The 15899-nt window shown below is 42.3% G+C and overlaps 2 protein-coding genes across 2 annotated transcripts in view; one reads left to right on the top strand and one right to left on the bottom strand.

Moving 5' to 3' along the window:
• The window catches only part of LIN9 (lin-9 DREAM MuvB core complex component), a 77233-nt gene extending 71009 nt beyond the window's left edge, over positions 1-6224 (top strand). Inside the window, exons 12-14 of the mRNA XM_037737810.1 lie at positions 3848-4027; positions 4170-4267; positions 4759-6224. Of these exons, the coding sequence (XP_037593738.1) occupies positions 3848-4027; positions 4170-4267; positions 4759-4864 (384 nt within the window). The 3' untranslated portion in view covers positions 4865-6224. The remainder of the gene's footprint in view (positions 1-3847; positions 4028-4169; positions 4268-4758) is intronic.
• Positions 6225-10749: 4525 nt separating this feature from the next.
• Positions 10750-14677, bottom strand: MIXL1 (Mix paired-like homeobox). Its single transcript, XM_017526291.2, has 2 exons — positions 14219-14677; positions 10750-12802 (listed from the first exon to the last, which is right to left on the bottom strand). The coding sequence occupies exons 1-2, from the start codon at positions 14621-14623 to the stop codon at positions 12497-12499; spliced, it is 711 nt and encodes a 236-aa protein (XP_017381780.1). The 5' UTR covers positions 14624-14677; the 3' UTR covers positions 10750-12496.
• Positions 14678-15899: the final 1222 nt, after the last annotated feature.

Raw genomic sequence — 15899 nt, 5'->3', positions numbered from 1 at the left:
TTTTTTTTGAGACGGAGCCTTACTCTGTTGCCCAGGTTGGAGTGCAATGGTGCAATCTCGGCTCACTGGAACCTCCGCCTCCCGGGTTCAAGCAGTTCTCCTGCCTCAGCCTCCCAGTAGCTGGGACTACAGGTGCGCACCACCAAGCCCAGCGAATATTTTGTATTTTTACAATAAAAACACAAAACCTGAAGTCTCAAACTCCTGACCTCAGGTTATCTGCCAGGCTGGTCTCAAAACCCTGACCTCAGGTGATCCGCCCTCCTCGGCCTCCCAAAGTGCTGTAAAGGCATGAGCCACTGCACCTGGCTGTGATAACAGATTTTTAAACAGTTGGCTTATCTTCCTGATAGTCTTCAGTCATCCACCTAACAATATGCATTGTATTAGTAATAGATTTTCTCCCCTGGACTAGCAACTATTCACAAGACATGCAGACTATGCAGTCCAGGATGACACATAACAGGATGGTACATGCAGAAACAGATTGCTCATCAAACTTTTTGTAGTAGCCAAGGCCATTTGTGATAGGCTCCTTTCCTAATGAAGTAAAGTGATTTAATCTTCTCAAAGCTCTTATGGAACTATAATATACATTTAAAAAATAACATATCGGCTGGGTGCAGTGGCTCATGCCTATAATGCCAGCACTTTGGGAGGCCAAGGTGGGCAGATCACCTGAGGTCAGGAGTTCGAGACTAGCCTGGCCAACATGGTGAAACCCCATCTCTAAAAAAATAATAAAAATATATCTGAGAGGACACTATGACTAAGGAATTCTACTCAATATATACCAAAAAGATATATCAACATGTATTTACCAAAATACATATACTAGAATGATCATAGCGTCATTGTTCATTATAGCCAGAAATCAGAAACTACCCAAATACCCATTAGTACTACAATGGACCAATAAACATGGTATAATTACAGTTATGCAGTGGAAATACTACTCAGCAATGAGAATGAATGAACTTGACTACAACTCAGTGCCATGGATGGATCTCACAAATACAATGTTGAATAAATAAAGTCAGACACAAGAGAATATATAATGTATGATTCTGTTTTTATAAAGCTCAAAAGGTAATCTGTGATGTTAGAAGCCAGGGTGGTGCTTACCCTGAGGGAGGTAGTACTGGAAGATGGCATTATTGAAGTATCTGGGACTTTGGTAATATTCCAGTTCTTAATCTAGTTGCTGACTTCTCAGGCATGCTTGATTTGTGACACTTCATTAATCTGTACACTTTATGATTTGCATACTTTTACGTATTTATGTATGCCTCAATTAAAATTTTAGTAAAGTATTAGAGGATACAGTTATTCACTGAAGCATTATTGGGAATTATAAAATATTAGAAAAAAACAAACATGCCCACACATAGGGAACTAAATTATTTATGGTACATCCACACAATAGAGTACTAAGCTGCTGTAAGAGAGGAAGCTCTCTACTTACTGATATGGAGTGATTTCCAGGATATATTATTAGGTGCAAAAAGCAAATACAAAAAATACACATACATATTCTTAAGTATATTACCTTTGGAGTAGGAAATAAGTGGAAATACAATATATATGTATCAACTTAATTTTTTCAAAAGGAAACACAGAAAGGATACACCAGAAACTAATTTGGAACTGGGGTAAGAGTTGGTGAGTAAGGAGTGACATTTTTCTGAGTGTTTGTTTCCCCAACAAATACAAGTAAACTCTAAAGTGGAAAACAAACAGAAATAAATGAACCTAACTATATTTCAAAGGAGTGATGTAAACTTGCTGTCACTGAAGGGGATAAAAACTGATTTGGATAGCTTGAACATAGCATAGGTTGAGCATCCCAAGTCTGAAATGCTACAAAATCCAAATTTTTTTTGAGTGCCAAAGTGAAACTCAAAGGAAATGCATTTCAAGCATTTCAGATTTTGGAGTTTTCTATTTGGGGCTCTCAACCAGTAAGTATAATACAAATATTCTAAAATTTGAAAAAATCCTAAATCCAAAACAATTCTGGTCCTAAGCATTTTGGATAAGGAATACTCAACCTGTATTTTGAATTTTGACTGTATACCCTTAGTCTAAACCAAAGTTTAAATAAACACTGAATTTTAGTTAGTAGAATTTTTTCTCTTGGTGACATCCATAACAGTTCTGAAACTCTTACTGTGTACTCTAGGACTGAGCAAATGAGCAAATAAGTATATTGATCCTGGGCACAGTGGCTCACGCCTGTAATCCCAGCCCTTTGGGAGGCTGAGTCAGATGGATCACCTGAGGTCAGGAGTTCGAAACCAGTCTGGCCAACATAGTGAAACCCCATCTCTACTAAAAATACAAAAATTAGCCAGGTGTGGTGGCGGGCACCTGTAATTCCAGCTATTCAGGAGGCTGAGGCAGGAGAATCGCTTGAACCTGGGAGGCAGTGGTTGCAGTGAGCCGAGGTCGCACCATTCCACTCCAGCCTGGGTGACAGAGTGAGACTGCCTAAAAAAAAAAAAAAAAAAAAAAAAATATATATATATATATATATATATATGTATTGTGGATAACAGCAGCCACGTTTCTCACTGTTGAAGAAGGCAGTTATGAAGAGGGGGGAGACTAGAATGAAACTTGTGGCATTAGATTGGAATGGGGGAATCACTATTAATTCGTGATTTATTTTATCTTTATAAAATAGGTATAAGTCAGTGTATACGTCTGCTGAGAAAGCTAAAAGCAATTACACCCTAATAGCAAAGAATGCACCTAGACCCAGACCTGGGGCAGAGAAAGAAGATAAGCCTGGCCCACCTTATTATGCCAAGGAAGTAAAATGTGCCCCCAAATTATGAGGACATGTCAAAAAAAGCCAGCTTGACAGGGTTCCCACTGGCCAAATCTGGGACAATTTGACAATTTGAGCTTCAGAATAAATATAGTAAGAGATTATAACCCATAGAATAAAGTTAACATCGGTATGGGTTCATACTAACATTAATGCATTTTTTAAAGGAAACTACTTTGTAGTAAAATTCCACGTAATAAATAGAGAAGCAGTGTTAAGAATGAGAAAAACACTGTTTTACAACCATCATAGTTATGATTGATACAGACAAGAATTATCAACAGATGCTAAAATCGGTAGGTAAAAGTTTGATGACAAATAGGATGTTTACACAGCCTGGAGTTATCTCTTCACAACTACTTAGTACTTACAAAAAAGAAATCCTTTACTGTAGGAAAATCTGGCAGACACTTAACTACTTAACCAAGTGACCAAAGATAACATCACCAGTAATGGGACAGGTCAATACCAGGTGCCTTCTAATAAAGATGTCAAAGCACTCAGCATCACTTTTGCAGTATTTCTGCCAAAAAATGTGTGACTTCAGTCTAATCATAAAAAAACAAGACAAACCTACGTTGAGGGATATTACACAAAATAATTGGCTCCTACTCTTAAAAAATATCAAAGAAATACAAATCAGTGATTAGAGGTAATAAGGCACAATGTTTCTAACTTAAATTACTAAGGGAAAAAATTACACATTCACAGAGAGATCAAATGGCAGATCAAATGTAGTAAAACATAAACAGTGAATCTAAGTAAATGTTATCAAGAGTTCTTGTTTTCTTTTAACTTTCTTTAAAAGTTTGAAATTGTATCAAAATTAAAAGTTACAACAAATAGAAACAAATTGGAAACTGGTAAAGGAAAAAACCTTCAAAAGTAAGAGTACCACTTAGTTTTAAATGCTAGTTTTATAAAAATTAAAATCTGAAAAGAGGGCACAAACACATACAGAAATAGTCATGGCTTCTCGAACATGCATCTCATGGTTCAATCATCTGTATTCAGCTTGCTCCAGACCAGGGGCTGCAGCCAGCAGATCAGCCGACAGATATGAGACGCAGGTGTGAGGAAGAAGCACAGGAAATTGTTCGGCATGCAAATTCCTCAACAGGACAGCCCTGTGTTGAAAATGAAAATCTGACAGACTTAATCTCCAGGCTTACAGCTATTTTGTTACAAATTAAGGTAAATTAGAGAAAATATTTTCTTAATTTGACATAAAGCAACCCATGCTGATTTGTTGCTAAGAAATTAATTCATTGATTATATCAGGTATTTTATATTTGAGCTATAATTCAATTAAGTTTTGAAATTTTTTTCCCTTTAGTGTCTAGCTGAAGGAGGAGACCTGAATTCCTTTGAATTCAAATCACTTACAGACTCATTAAATGATATCAAGAGTACAATAGATGCTTCTAATATCAGGTAATTCGTTAGGTACACTCTAATCTTTTTAATGTGAAGTTCGTAGTGATTTTCAGTATAAGTTTTAAGAATTATGCATATTTGCGAAGTACTCATATGTTATTCTCCATTAAATATATTTTTAAGAGCTTTTCACTTATATCCAGCCTGTTGACAGAATAGAAATTTCACATAGATTTTGTATATAAAGAAATTAGGAGGTATATTTAGGTTTGGGGTTAGCATGGAGGTTCAGCTTAGAAGTTGAGCTTCCCTAGTCAGTGAGAGGCTCATCCTCTCCTTCCAGCTCCCCATGGCTCCTTTGCTTCTTTAGAGTATATTTGTTCCATTACTACTGAAGTAGAATTATGGCTAATGTAGTAGAGGAGATATATTCCTTCTCTAAGATTTATCATAGCTGTTTTCTAACTAAAATTCAGCTCTCCTTTTTAAAAACTTTTTTTCTTAATTTTTTGAAATAAAGTTGTTAACCATGTTTCTTCTTTCTTTAGCTGCTTTCAGAATAATGTAGAAATCCATGTTGCACATATTCAGAGTGGCCTGAGCCAGATGGGAAACTTACATGCCTTTGCAGCAAATAACACCAACAGAGACTGAGTAGAAGATTTCATTATTCCAACTGCACAGGACATTGTTCTTTTCCTTTATATAGGCTTCCAACACCAAATAACCTAACTGCTGGAAAACAAGGGAAATTTAAATCTCCAAATAAGGCATTTTAATAGACTGTATTGCTTCTTAAACCAGCATTGCTGACCAGCATTATATTTATTTTTCTTTTATTATTCAAATGCAGTAGCATTGCTTATGTTACATGTTTATATTAGCAAATATTTTTAATGAAAATATCTGAACATAATATAATTTCATTGAAGAATGCATTGACCATTTTTTTTAACATGCATGAATTCACCGCAACACATGGAGACAACTCAGACAACTGCTGCCATGGAGAGTCTGAAGAAACCTGGTCTTTTTGTTCATATCGGTGGCAATGTGGAAATTCCATCCAGAAAATTACAACTCCACTTGATTTAGTTAATCACCATCTCAGTCTTCAAAAGATAACATCATGAAGTGTGGGAAGTCCTAGTTTTAAGGAAAGCCACTGAAATATAGATGGGAAATACGGACTTTACAGGTATATGTGATATATACTTGCAATGTGACATGGTTCTATAGATCATTTTATAATAAATATTTAAATTTATCATAACTTATATAAAAGAAACCTTTGTTTTTTGTCGTTAAAATAAAATGAAGGAATAGGGAAAAAACATAACTGCAAAATGCTAAATTTCTGCAAATGGATTTGGCATACCTTCCCATCAGTTCAGGTCAAAAGTGCTATTGTTATGAGATTTATTTAAAAAAAAAAAAAAAAAGACTGATAACACACTATTTTCATATTTTTTTTTTGTTTATTTGCACAACTTTTAAACCAGATTACTGGTTAAAATCCAACAGTACACAATTTGTAAAGTAAAAAGATTTTATAAGGAAAACAAATATAATAACCAGTGCTGTGAAATGCAGAAGAAAGGTTTGTTTTGATTGTTTTTCTTTTTTAGGAAAATCCCTAAAATGTTAATCTTGTAAAAAGTATGTATTTGGAATTTTCTTTGTTTTAATATAGAATATTATAAAGTCAAAATATAATAAATTGTTTTCAAATTTTGAGTTTAAGATATAGCTGTAGAGGTGATTTTAATTCCTTTAGATGTCTCATCAAATGAGACTTTTTATATGTTAATGTATAATAAAACTGAAACAAGATTATTTTCCATTTGAAATTTTTGTATAGTTTAAAAATGCTTCCGTATTCTTTGTTGGTATTGTGCCACTGCAGAACTTTAGTGCAGAGTTTATATTTAGCTAAACTGTTATGTTAATTAAATGCATAAATCTTCTATTCTTAATATTTGTAATTCTAAATAAATTGATCTATGAAAATTAATATTTCCTATATTTTCATTTAATTAATTCAAGTTGATATGCATTCCTTCTGTTTAAAAAGTTTTGAAGAATTGTAATTTACATTAAATTACATCTTTAGGGGAAGCAGTACAGATTAATTACCAAGTTACTCTGAAGTACCATCCAATGGTATAGATTTTATTTATTACCATACCGTACCATCCCGTGGTATGGTATTAAGCAAGTAAGTTATTTGGCCTGGTACAGACCTAGTGAAAGGTTGATTTTAATATATTCTACCTAGAATTGGGTATTTTGTGCCTTTTATTTTTATTTATTTATTTTTGAGATAGGGTCTCCCTCTGTCACCCAGGCTGTAGTGCAGTGGTACAATCTAGGCTCACTGCAACCTCCACCTCCCTAGTTCAAGGGATCCTCCCACCTCAGCCTCCTGAGTAGCTGGGATTACAGGTGCATGCCACCATGCCCAGCTAATTTTTAGTAGAAAGAGTTTCATCATATTGGTCCGGCTGGTCTCCAAGTCCTGACCTCAAGTGATCCACTTAGCCTCCCAAAGTGCTGGGATTACAGGTGTGAACCACCTATCTGGCCTCTCTTACATTTCTTAAGGCTTATTTGTCATGCTGAAATAGTAACTCAGTTCACACATATTTAATTGAGCACTGTTTGTTTTTCAGTGCCTTCATGCGTTGACAGAGAAAATGTGCCGAAGACTATAGTTGAACTTTATTTCTGTTTAGGAAGAAATCTAGATTTCAGAGTACTCATGTTGGATCAGCTATAGATTGATTTGAATGATATGCCACTGCTTAACACATTTTTGGAGCTCTAAAGAAAGCTATCAAAGCCAGATTGAGCAAACATGCAAGCACATACATGGCTTTTATTTATATAGATTTGGTTCTGATTTGGTTGCCTTAAGCTAGTTCCAAAAGTCATTTTCACTCTCAACCATTGAGAATCTACAAAAAGATTTGCCCATTAGCATTTTTGAATCCATGCACCTCTCCATCTTCATTACCACTACTTGCAGCCCAGCTGCCGTCAATAGCCTGGACACTGCAGTTGTCTCCTAACTTACCTCCAGCATCTACTCAGCCCTTTTCAAATGCAGCCAGGGGGGTAATCTTAAAATGCAGAATTGATCACCTTATCCCTCTGTCTATAAATGCCTTTAAAGTCTTCATTTGGCTTTCAGGACAAATTCAAAACTCTTTTACAAGACCTATAAAGCCATACATGGTCTGGTGCCCCCTACTTTTTTATCAGCTTGCTACTCCACAGAGTCTTCGCATGTACAGGGTCTGCGTTCCCTCTCCTCTCCTTGGTAACTCCTGATCATCCTCCAGATCTCACCTTCAGCATTACTTTCTTAAGGAAGCTTTCCTTGACCACAACACATCTCCTATTACAATGTCTCCAGAGCATGTATCTCTCCTTCCAGCACTTGTCACATTTGCAATTTAATATTAATAATTCTTGGAGATCTATTGTCTCCCTACTGGCCTGTGCTCCATGAGTGGAGGAACTGTTTCTGTTTTTGTTCACATTTTCAGGTCCTGGTAAAGTGCCTCTTCATGGGCAACAAATAAATACTTGTGTAATGAATGGGCAAATGAGAGTTTCAAAAAAGCTCTAAGCAACATTCATGTCATCGGAGTAAGAGTATGATCTTCCATGATGATTTTTTTTGAAAGATGAGACAGCAATGACTAGCATGTAGAAATTCTGACTTGGTGGCCGGGCACAGTTGCTCACGCCTGTAATTCTAGCACTTGGGGGGCCAAGGTGGATGGATGGATGGATCACAAGGTCAGGAGTTTGAGACCAGACTGGCCAACATGGCAAAACGCCATCTTTACTAAAAATACAAAAACAATTTAGCTGGGCATGGTAGTGGGTGCCTGTAATCCCAGCTACTCGGGAGGCTGAGGCAGGAGAATTGCTTGAACCTGGGAGGCAGAGCTTGCAGTGAGCCGAGATCGTGCCATTCATTGCACCCTATCCTGGGCAACAAGAGCAAGACTCCGTCTCAAAAAATATATATATATAGAAATTCTGACTTGGGGATTGCTTTTAAACCTATCACATTACTTTATCATTATTCCTAACTAAAAAGACCAGTGCAATGTAGGAGGCACTGTAATGGTGGTAGACTAATGAGTGGGCTGAGTTTGAGTCCTGGCCATGCCACTTACAAGCTCTACAATTGTGAACCACTACTTAGATTAAGTTTCTTGATCTTTAAAGTGGGAAGATTAGTCCCTGTCTTACGTGGTAGGTGTGAGGATTAAATAGATAATGTCTGTAACACATTTAGCAGTTAGGACCTCTTAGAGTTTGAGAGAGCTTCAGGCTGCTTCTTAGAAGATCCTGCAATTTAAAATGTGACAACAGGGTTTACATATTTGTAGATTTTTACAGTTGTTCACTGAGGAAGCAACATAAGACAATATAAAAGCAATAATACAATAATTACAAGATTTGTTCTTAAGTGTGATTCTTAATGGACCATAAGTTTAAAGCTTTATATGTCTTTCAGTTTTGTGAATGTATTTGTAGTATCTCATTTGGCCATGTCACAAGTTTAAATGTAAAAGTTCTGTGATTGGCCGGGCGCGGTGGCTCAAGCCTGTAATCCCAGCACCTTGGGAGGCCGAGGCGGGTGGATCACGAGGTCAAGAGATCGAGACCATCCTGGTCAACATGGTGAAACCCCGTCTCTACTAAAACTACAAAAAATTAGCTGGGCATGGTGGCGCGTGCCTGTAATCCCAGCTACTCAGGAGGCTGAGGCAGGAGAATTGCCTGAACCCAGGAGGCGGAGGTTGCGGTGAGCCGAGATCGTGCCATTGCACTCCAACCTGGGTAACAAGAGCGAAACTCCGTCTCAAAAAAAAAAAAAAACAAAGTTCTGTGATTGTGAGACCTCCTGAGCACCTGCAGATAAGCCCTAAGCACAAAGTCAACAACTAATGTTAATCAGCTCATTTCTGGTTTCAAACAGTTTTCAAAGAATTGAGAAGTACAGTTGGCTACTAATGCCTCAACTATGTTGTCTTGGCTGCTTTTTACTGGGGGGATGGCAGGTTCAAGGTCTCACTCTGTCATTCAGGTTAAGTGCAGTGGCACGCTCATAGCTCACTGCAGCCTTGAACTCCTGAATTCAGGCAGTCTTCCCACGTCAGCCTCCTGGAACCACAGGCACATGCCACCATACCTGGCTTTTTTTTTTTTTTTTTCAGACGGAGTCTTGCTCTGTTGCCCAGGCTGGATGGAGGGCTGTGGCCCAGTCTCGGCTCACTGCAACCTCCTGGGTTCAAGCAATTCTCCTGCCTCAGTCTCCCAAGTAGCTGGGACTACAGGTGCCTGTCATCACACTGGGTAATTTTTGTATTTTTAGTAGAGACAGGTTTCACCATGTTGGCCAGGCTGGTCTCGAACTTCTGACCTCACGTGATCTACCCACCTCAGCCTCCCAAAGTGCTGGGATTACAGTGTGAACCACCACACCCGGCCTTTTTTTTTTGGAAATATATATATAGACAGCGTCTTGCTATATTGCCCAGACTGTTCTCAAACTCCTGGAGTCAGGCAAACCTCCCACTTCAGCCTCCCAAAGTGCTGGAATTACAGGCATGAGCTACTGTGCCCAACCTCTTGGTTGCTTGCTTGCTTTTTTCCTCAACTTCCAAGTGCTTGGAAACTCTTAGTTGTTTGTTGTTGTTGCTGCTGCTGTTGTTGTTCAAGATGGAGTCTTGCTCTGTTGCCCAGGCTGGAGTGCAGTGATGCGATCTTGGCTCACTGTGACTTCCACCTTCCAGGTTCAAGCAATTCTCCTGCCTCAGCCTTCTGAGTAGCTGGGATTACAGGCACCCACCACCACACACAGCTAATTCTTATATGTGGTGGTGTTTTTTGACACAGTCTTGCTCTATTACCCAGCTCTTGGTTGTTTTAAATGGTGGGTTTTCTACTCTAAAAAGTACAGGCCAGGCACAGTGGCTCACACCTGTTAACCCAGCACTTTGGAAGGCCGAGGCAGGCGAATCACCTGAGGACAGGAGATCAAGACCAGCCTGGCCAACATGGTAAAACCCTGTCTCTACTAAAAATACAAAATTTAGCCAGGCTTGGTGATGGGTCCCTGTAATCCCAGCTACTCGGGAAGCTAAGGCAGGGAGAATTGCTTGAACCCAGGAGGTGGAGGTTGCAGTGAGCTGAGATCATGCCACTACACTCCAGCCTGGGCAACAGAGCAAGACTCTGTCTCAAAAAAAGAAAAAAGAAAAGTACAAACCACTTGAATAACATTTCTATGAAAATGAGGGCATCTGGCATGTATAGTCTCTAGCACATTCAGCATAGTTCGGGCTCTTCTAGTAACCATCTAGACATGAAGTCCTATGAAACCCCGTCTCTACTAAATATACAGAAGTCAGCCAGGCATGGCAGTGCATGCCTGTAGTCCCAGCTACTCAGGAGACCGAGGCAGGAGAATCACTTGAACCCAGGGGGTGGAGGTTGAAGTGAGCTGAGATTGTGCCACTGCACTCCACCGTGGGTGACAGAGCAAGACTTTGTCTCAAAAAAGATGTTCTGGCCCTGGTAGCTATGGCATCTCATGAGCCTACTATAAAGCACAGTTTACAAAGAAACCTCACCTGTAGTTACCCCATGCACAAACCATTTCCTTTGACTCTAAAGGAGTTTGAAAACTCTCAAAGTATCAAAATATTTTAATCTTAGACTAACTTAGAAACAGTTATTTACATACATTTAGAATTATAAATTGCAAAGAGAAATCTCCCAAGCCAAAATACTTATAAAATATTACTAAACATTCAAGCAAAAATATGTTTTTAACCAAACTAAATTTCTCAGCTCAGTGGCCTGCTGATAGAATATTGATTACTGGCTAAAAGCCATATTTGCAGAAACTTTTAGAAAAGTCTTTCATGGCCACATAGTATGTACTGAGCAATTGTAGAGTGAAGCACTGTACTAGGAGTTATCTAAAATAATTCATTTAAATAGAAATTATGTTGAAACATTTGTGAAAGACATTTAATAATCCACAAAAGCTGCATAGGAAGTCCAATAAGAAGTGCTAACGGTAATGTTGGAGTGATCGAAGTAACAGCTGCAAAATCAGGATTACTTAGAGACAATTTCAGACTTCAGAAAGGGGGCAGGGGAGTCCTCAAGTGTTTTGAAAGCTAAAGGTATGAATTTGATACAAAACTGAAAGGAGTGACTTTGAGACCAAAGCATATATTGTGAATAGTTTACCTTCAGATTTGCATAGCTGTTCTGCAGGCTAAGGATGATGTCAGTTATCTGGGAGGGTAACTGAAAGCTTTTTATAATTTGGTAGCAACTAGAGGCTACCGCAGAACCACAGAGGTTTTTTTCTTTTTCTTTTTTTCTTTTTTGAGAGAGAGTCTCCCTCTGTCATCCAGCTAGAGTGCAGTGGTGCGATCTCAGATCACTGCAACCTCCACCTCCACCTCCTAGGCTCAAGTGATTCTCCTGCCTCAGCCTCCCAAGTAGCTGGGACTACAGGCACCCACCACCACACTCAGCTAATGTTTATATTTTTAGTAGAGATGGGGTTTTGCCATGTTGGCCAGGCTGGCCTTAAACTCTTAACCTCAGGTAATCTGCCCACTTGGCCTCCCAAAGTGCTGGGATTACAGATTTGAGCCACTGCGCCTGGCCCACGGAGAGTAATTTTTTTTTTAAGTAGTTGAGAAGCTAGAGGCAGGGAGGCTGTTGAAATAATGCAGAGTTATTGGAGCTATGATTGAACGTGAAGATGACAGGCTCAATTTTAAAAAGCAATAAACTAGGATGAGGGTTGAAGAGATGGGGTAGAGTGAGTTTAGGGTTATACGGCTTGGAGGGACCGGGAGAAAATGGCAGCTCTCAAGCACAAGGGGAAACTGAGTCAAGCTGAGGCATTCTTGTGAAGAAGATCATGAGTTCTGAACAACCAGTCTAAAAAATAAGAACAGGACTGGCAAGAAGGCACAGGTCTGCAGACCAAATGCAATGTGCAGACTTGGAGGTAATGAATGCCAGAATTCTGGGGTGGGAGTGTTGGCTTCAAAATTCATTGACAAAGTGGCAGGGGTACCTTCAAATGTGAGAGGTACTGTCAAAACCATCACCAAGGTTAACAAGACCATGTCCTTAGCATGGGTGTCAGAAAGGACAGTATGCTGATGTGTCTCTCCCAGGCTGTCAGTCATGGCTCCTGAGAGCTTATCCTCAATTCTCCCAGAATCCTCAAAAGTTACCAAAGGCAGAAAAGATGTGTTCCTCCCATGAGTCCAGCTTTGAACCAATGTCTTCAGAGAGAGGGGAACAGGTTTCAAAATTCTGACCTTGAGAGCTAGAGTCAGAGATGCCCCCTCCAGCCCCGTTTGGATCAGGCAGGCAGTTCACATCCACCTCAAGAGGTAGCTGAGGCTTCAGACATTTCATTTCAGTTCCAGGAGCAGAGTGGGTGAGGATAATCTCTGGCCTAGACAAAGGTTGGAAGGATTTCCCACTCTGACGCCGAGACTTGGCACGCCTGTTCTGGAACCATACCTGGAAGAGAGGAGGAAAAAAAACTGCTTTTGGTTGGAGTTTTTATGCTAACATAATGTTCACAGTTCATACTAGTAAGTTGCAGTTTAACATCCCCGGCTTCCTCTCCAAAGCACTTAGGTTGAGGGTTAGAAGCTCAGAGCACCTGGCTTTCCTTGCCTCCCCATTCCCAGATGCAAACATTGGAATAATGCCTCATTCTACATCTTCTTCAGTTAGAAACATTTTCATGAAAAATGGGGGTCACAAAAATAGAAGCACTTAGAATTCTTAGAAAAAAACTGCATTAAATTATTAAGGAAATCAGTTTTTGAAGGTCTGTACTCCCTTGTCAAACTAATCAAGGAGGTATTTTGCTCATGCCAGCTGTTGAGACTGACAGCTGTATGATCACCAGGAATGCAGAGAAAACAAGTCCACTCTTCCAGTGTTTAGATGAGGACTGCTCCTTAAAACTGTGCTTGGACACCGACCAAGCTGCTACAGACAAACAGACAAAAAGGTAGGCTTCTCCCTACCAACTCTAAGATTCTAATCTAAATTACTTCAGAAGACAAACACGGCCGGGTGCAGTGGCTCACGCCTGTAATCCCAGCACTTTGGGAGGCCCTGGGCGGGTGGATCACTTGAGGTCAGGAGCTCAAGACCAGCCTGACCAACATGGTGAAACCCATCTCTACTAAAAATACAAAAAGATATCTGGGCATGGTGTCAGGCGCCTGTAATCTCAGCTACTCGGGAGACTGAGGCAGGCGAATCGCTTGAACTGGAGAGGCAGAGGTTGCAGTGAGCCAAGATCTGGCCACTGCACTCCAGCCTGGGCAACAAGAGCAAAACTACGTCTCAAATAAATAAATAAAACACGCCTTGCACTAGATTTTTCAAACTGCCAACAAGCTCTAGGTGCTTCTCACTTTACCTCAAGATGCTACATTCTTTCAAATCCAAGTCCCAGAACGCAACACTTGCTAAGAAAGCAGCATAAGGGGGTAACTTGCCGAGCCAGCCCTGCCCGCTCTCAGCTACCATTCTCGCACTCAAAGCCAGACGAAAACCCCAACTGCCCCTCATCTGTGTCTTCTTCCTGGATAAGGAAAAAGTGTAAAACTTATCATCTTCCCGCTGGGAATTACTTTCTGGCCATTTCAAGGGACCAGCTAGCCTCCTAGAAGCCCTTATTATATTTAACTATGAGAGTTAGAAATCGTTCATTGCAGGCCTGAATTATTTCACATAAGCCTCACAATCACCCTGTGTAGCAGGTGCCGACATCACCCCTATTTCAATCTAGGACACAGAGGCTCAGGGGAAGCACCTTGCCTGCAACGTCCCGGGGGTGTGGCCTCAGGAGCCTGGAGTTCCGACTCCGCAACGCCTTCGCCCCAGCGCGCACCTGCGAACGCGGCGGGCCCTCACCTGGATCCTGGACTCGGGGAGCAGGGTGAGCGCGGCCAGGCGCTCGCGCAGGTGGATGTCGGGGTACCGGGTCCGGCGAAAGACGAGCTCCAGCAGCTGCAGCTGCTCGGCGCTGAACGACGTGCGCTTGCGGCGCTGCGACGCTGACGGGGCGGCTGCGCCTTTGGGGGGCGCAGGCGAGCCCAGGCCGGCTGGGGGTGGCGGGGCCAGTCCGGGGTCCTGGCCCAGGAAGCCCGCGAAGGGCGCCGAACCGGGATCGGAGCTGGGTCCCGGGGGGGCCGCAGGGAGCAGTGCGGCCGCGGGGCTCGGGGGTGGCAGGAGCGCCCCGCTGGCGTAGGGGGCTCGGTACGCGGGGAACGCGGCGCCCTCGGCAAACGGGTACGCACGGGACTCAGCTGCGGCCATCGCTCCGGAGCCCAGCGCGCCGCCCGGAGGGGCGCGGGCCCCACTTATACCCGCCCGGGCGGGGGCGGGGGCGGGGCGGCGGCGCGGCGCGATCAAAGGTGGGCGCGGGGAGGCCCGTGTCTCCCCGGGGTGCGAGCCCGCCCGGCCCTGCCAGACGCTGGGGAATAATCGCTTCCGCCGGCCTCGGGATGCAGGAGGGAGGCGTGAAGTTGGGTCCCGGCCCCCTCCGTGTTCTTCCCCGCCCACCGCCCCGCCGGCTCAATACACATCCCCGAAAGACTGTTTGCCCTGGAGGGGCAGCCCCGATGAACCCGTGTGTGCCGGCCGCTGGCTGCAGAACTACCTCCTCTGGGTCGGATCCCCGATCAGAGCAGGGGAAGGGCCTTGCCCGGCCTGTGCCTCACATGGCCCGCATTGCCCCCTGCCTTGGTCCCGCCTGTCCTCATCAAAGCTATTTATTTACCACCCCTGCTATGTGCTAGACCCTGTACCAGGTTGGTCAAACAGCCTGGCCCCTGAGTTCTGCAAGCCTCTCTAACACATCCTGAATCCAAGGGTGGGGGGTGAAGACAAAGGGATCCACCTCGATGGGGGAGCACATTGCTCCTGATTAAATGGGTTGTGGAGGGGGGAGGGTGTTCTGGCTGGAACGTACCTGTGCCCACCAATAAGGATTCCCTAGGTAGGGCGGGGTTGGCAATATGCCGCATTAGCAGAGGAGACGCGCAATTTGGCCTTTCTGGAGACACTTAATGCTCAAGACCCGTCTATTGGATGGGTGGAGATGAAAGCCACCTTATGAAGTTCCCACACGCTCTGAATCATCATTCTTTCCTCCACCCCCTGGGGCTCTCTGAAAGCTCCCATTTTTTACTTTGTGCTATGGTATGGTTTCTCTATCTGCTCCCCCTGCTAGATTACAAAGTCTTAGCAAGCAGGAACCCACTTCTCCCTTTCTGAGTTTACTGAGTGTCTACTTTGTACACCTATTCTGCTTGAGGCCTGGTGCGAGGCCTTTAGTGAATGTCTGTCGAATTGGATGTCACTGAGTCCTCCTTGTTGAAAGAGAATGGTCCACCATGGGAACTGCCCCACCACAGTGCAAGAGCTCAGGAGAGGAGCATAGACGCCCAAGTCTCCTTGCTCTCAGCACCTGAGCACTGATTTCACCCGATCACTCCCTGTGGCTGACTGGATCTCTTTATTGAGAGGTTCTTTTTTTTTTTTTTTTTTTTTTTTTTTTCAGGCTGGTCTCGAACTCCTGACCTTAGGTGAT

The sequence above is a fragment of the Cebus imitator genome, unplaced genomic scaffold, assembly GCF_001604975.1.
Source record: "Cebus imitator isolate Cc_AM_T3 unplaced genomic scaffold, Cebus_imitator-1.0 Scaffold42, whole genome shotgun sequence".
NCBI lineage: Eukaryota > Metazoa > Chordata > Mammalia > Primates > Cebidae > Cebus > Cebus imitator.
Note: the sequence above shows the minus strand (reverse complement) of the source record. Positions and strands in the feature narration are given on the sequence as shown.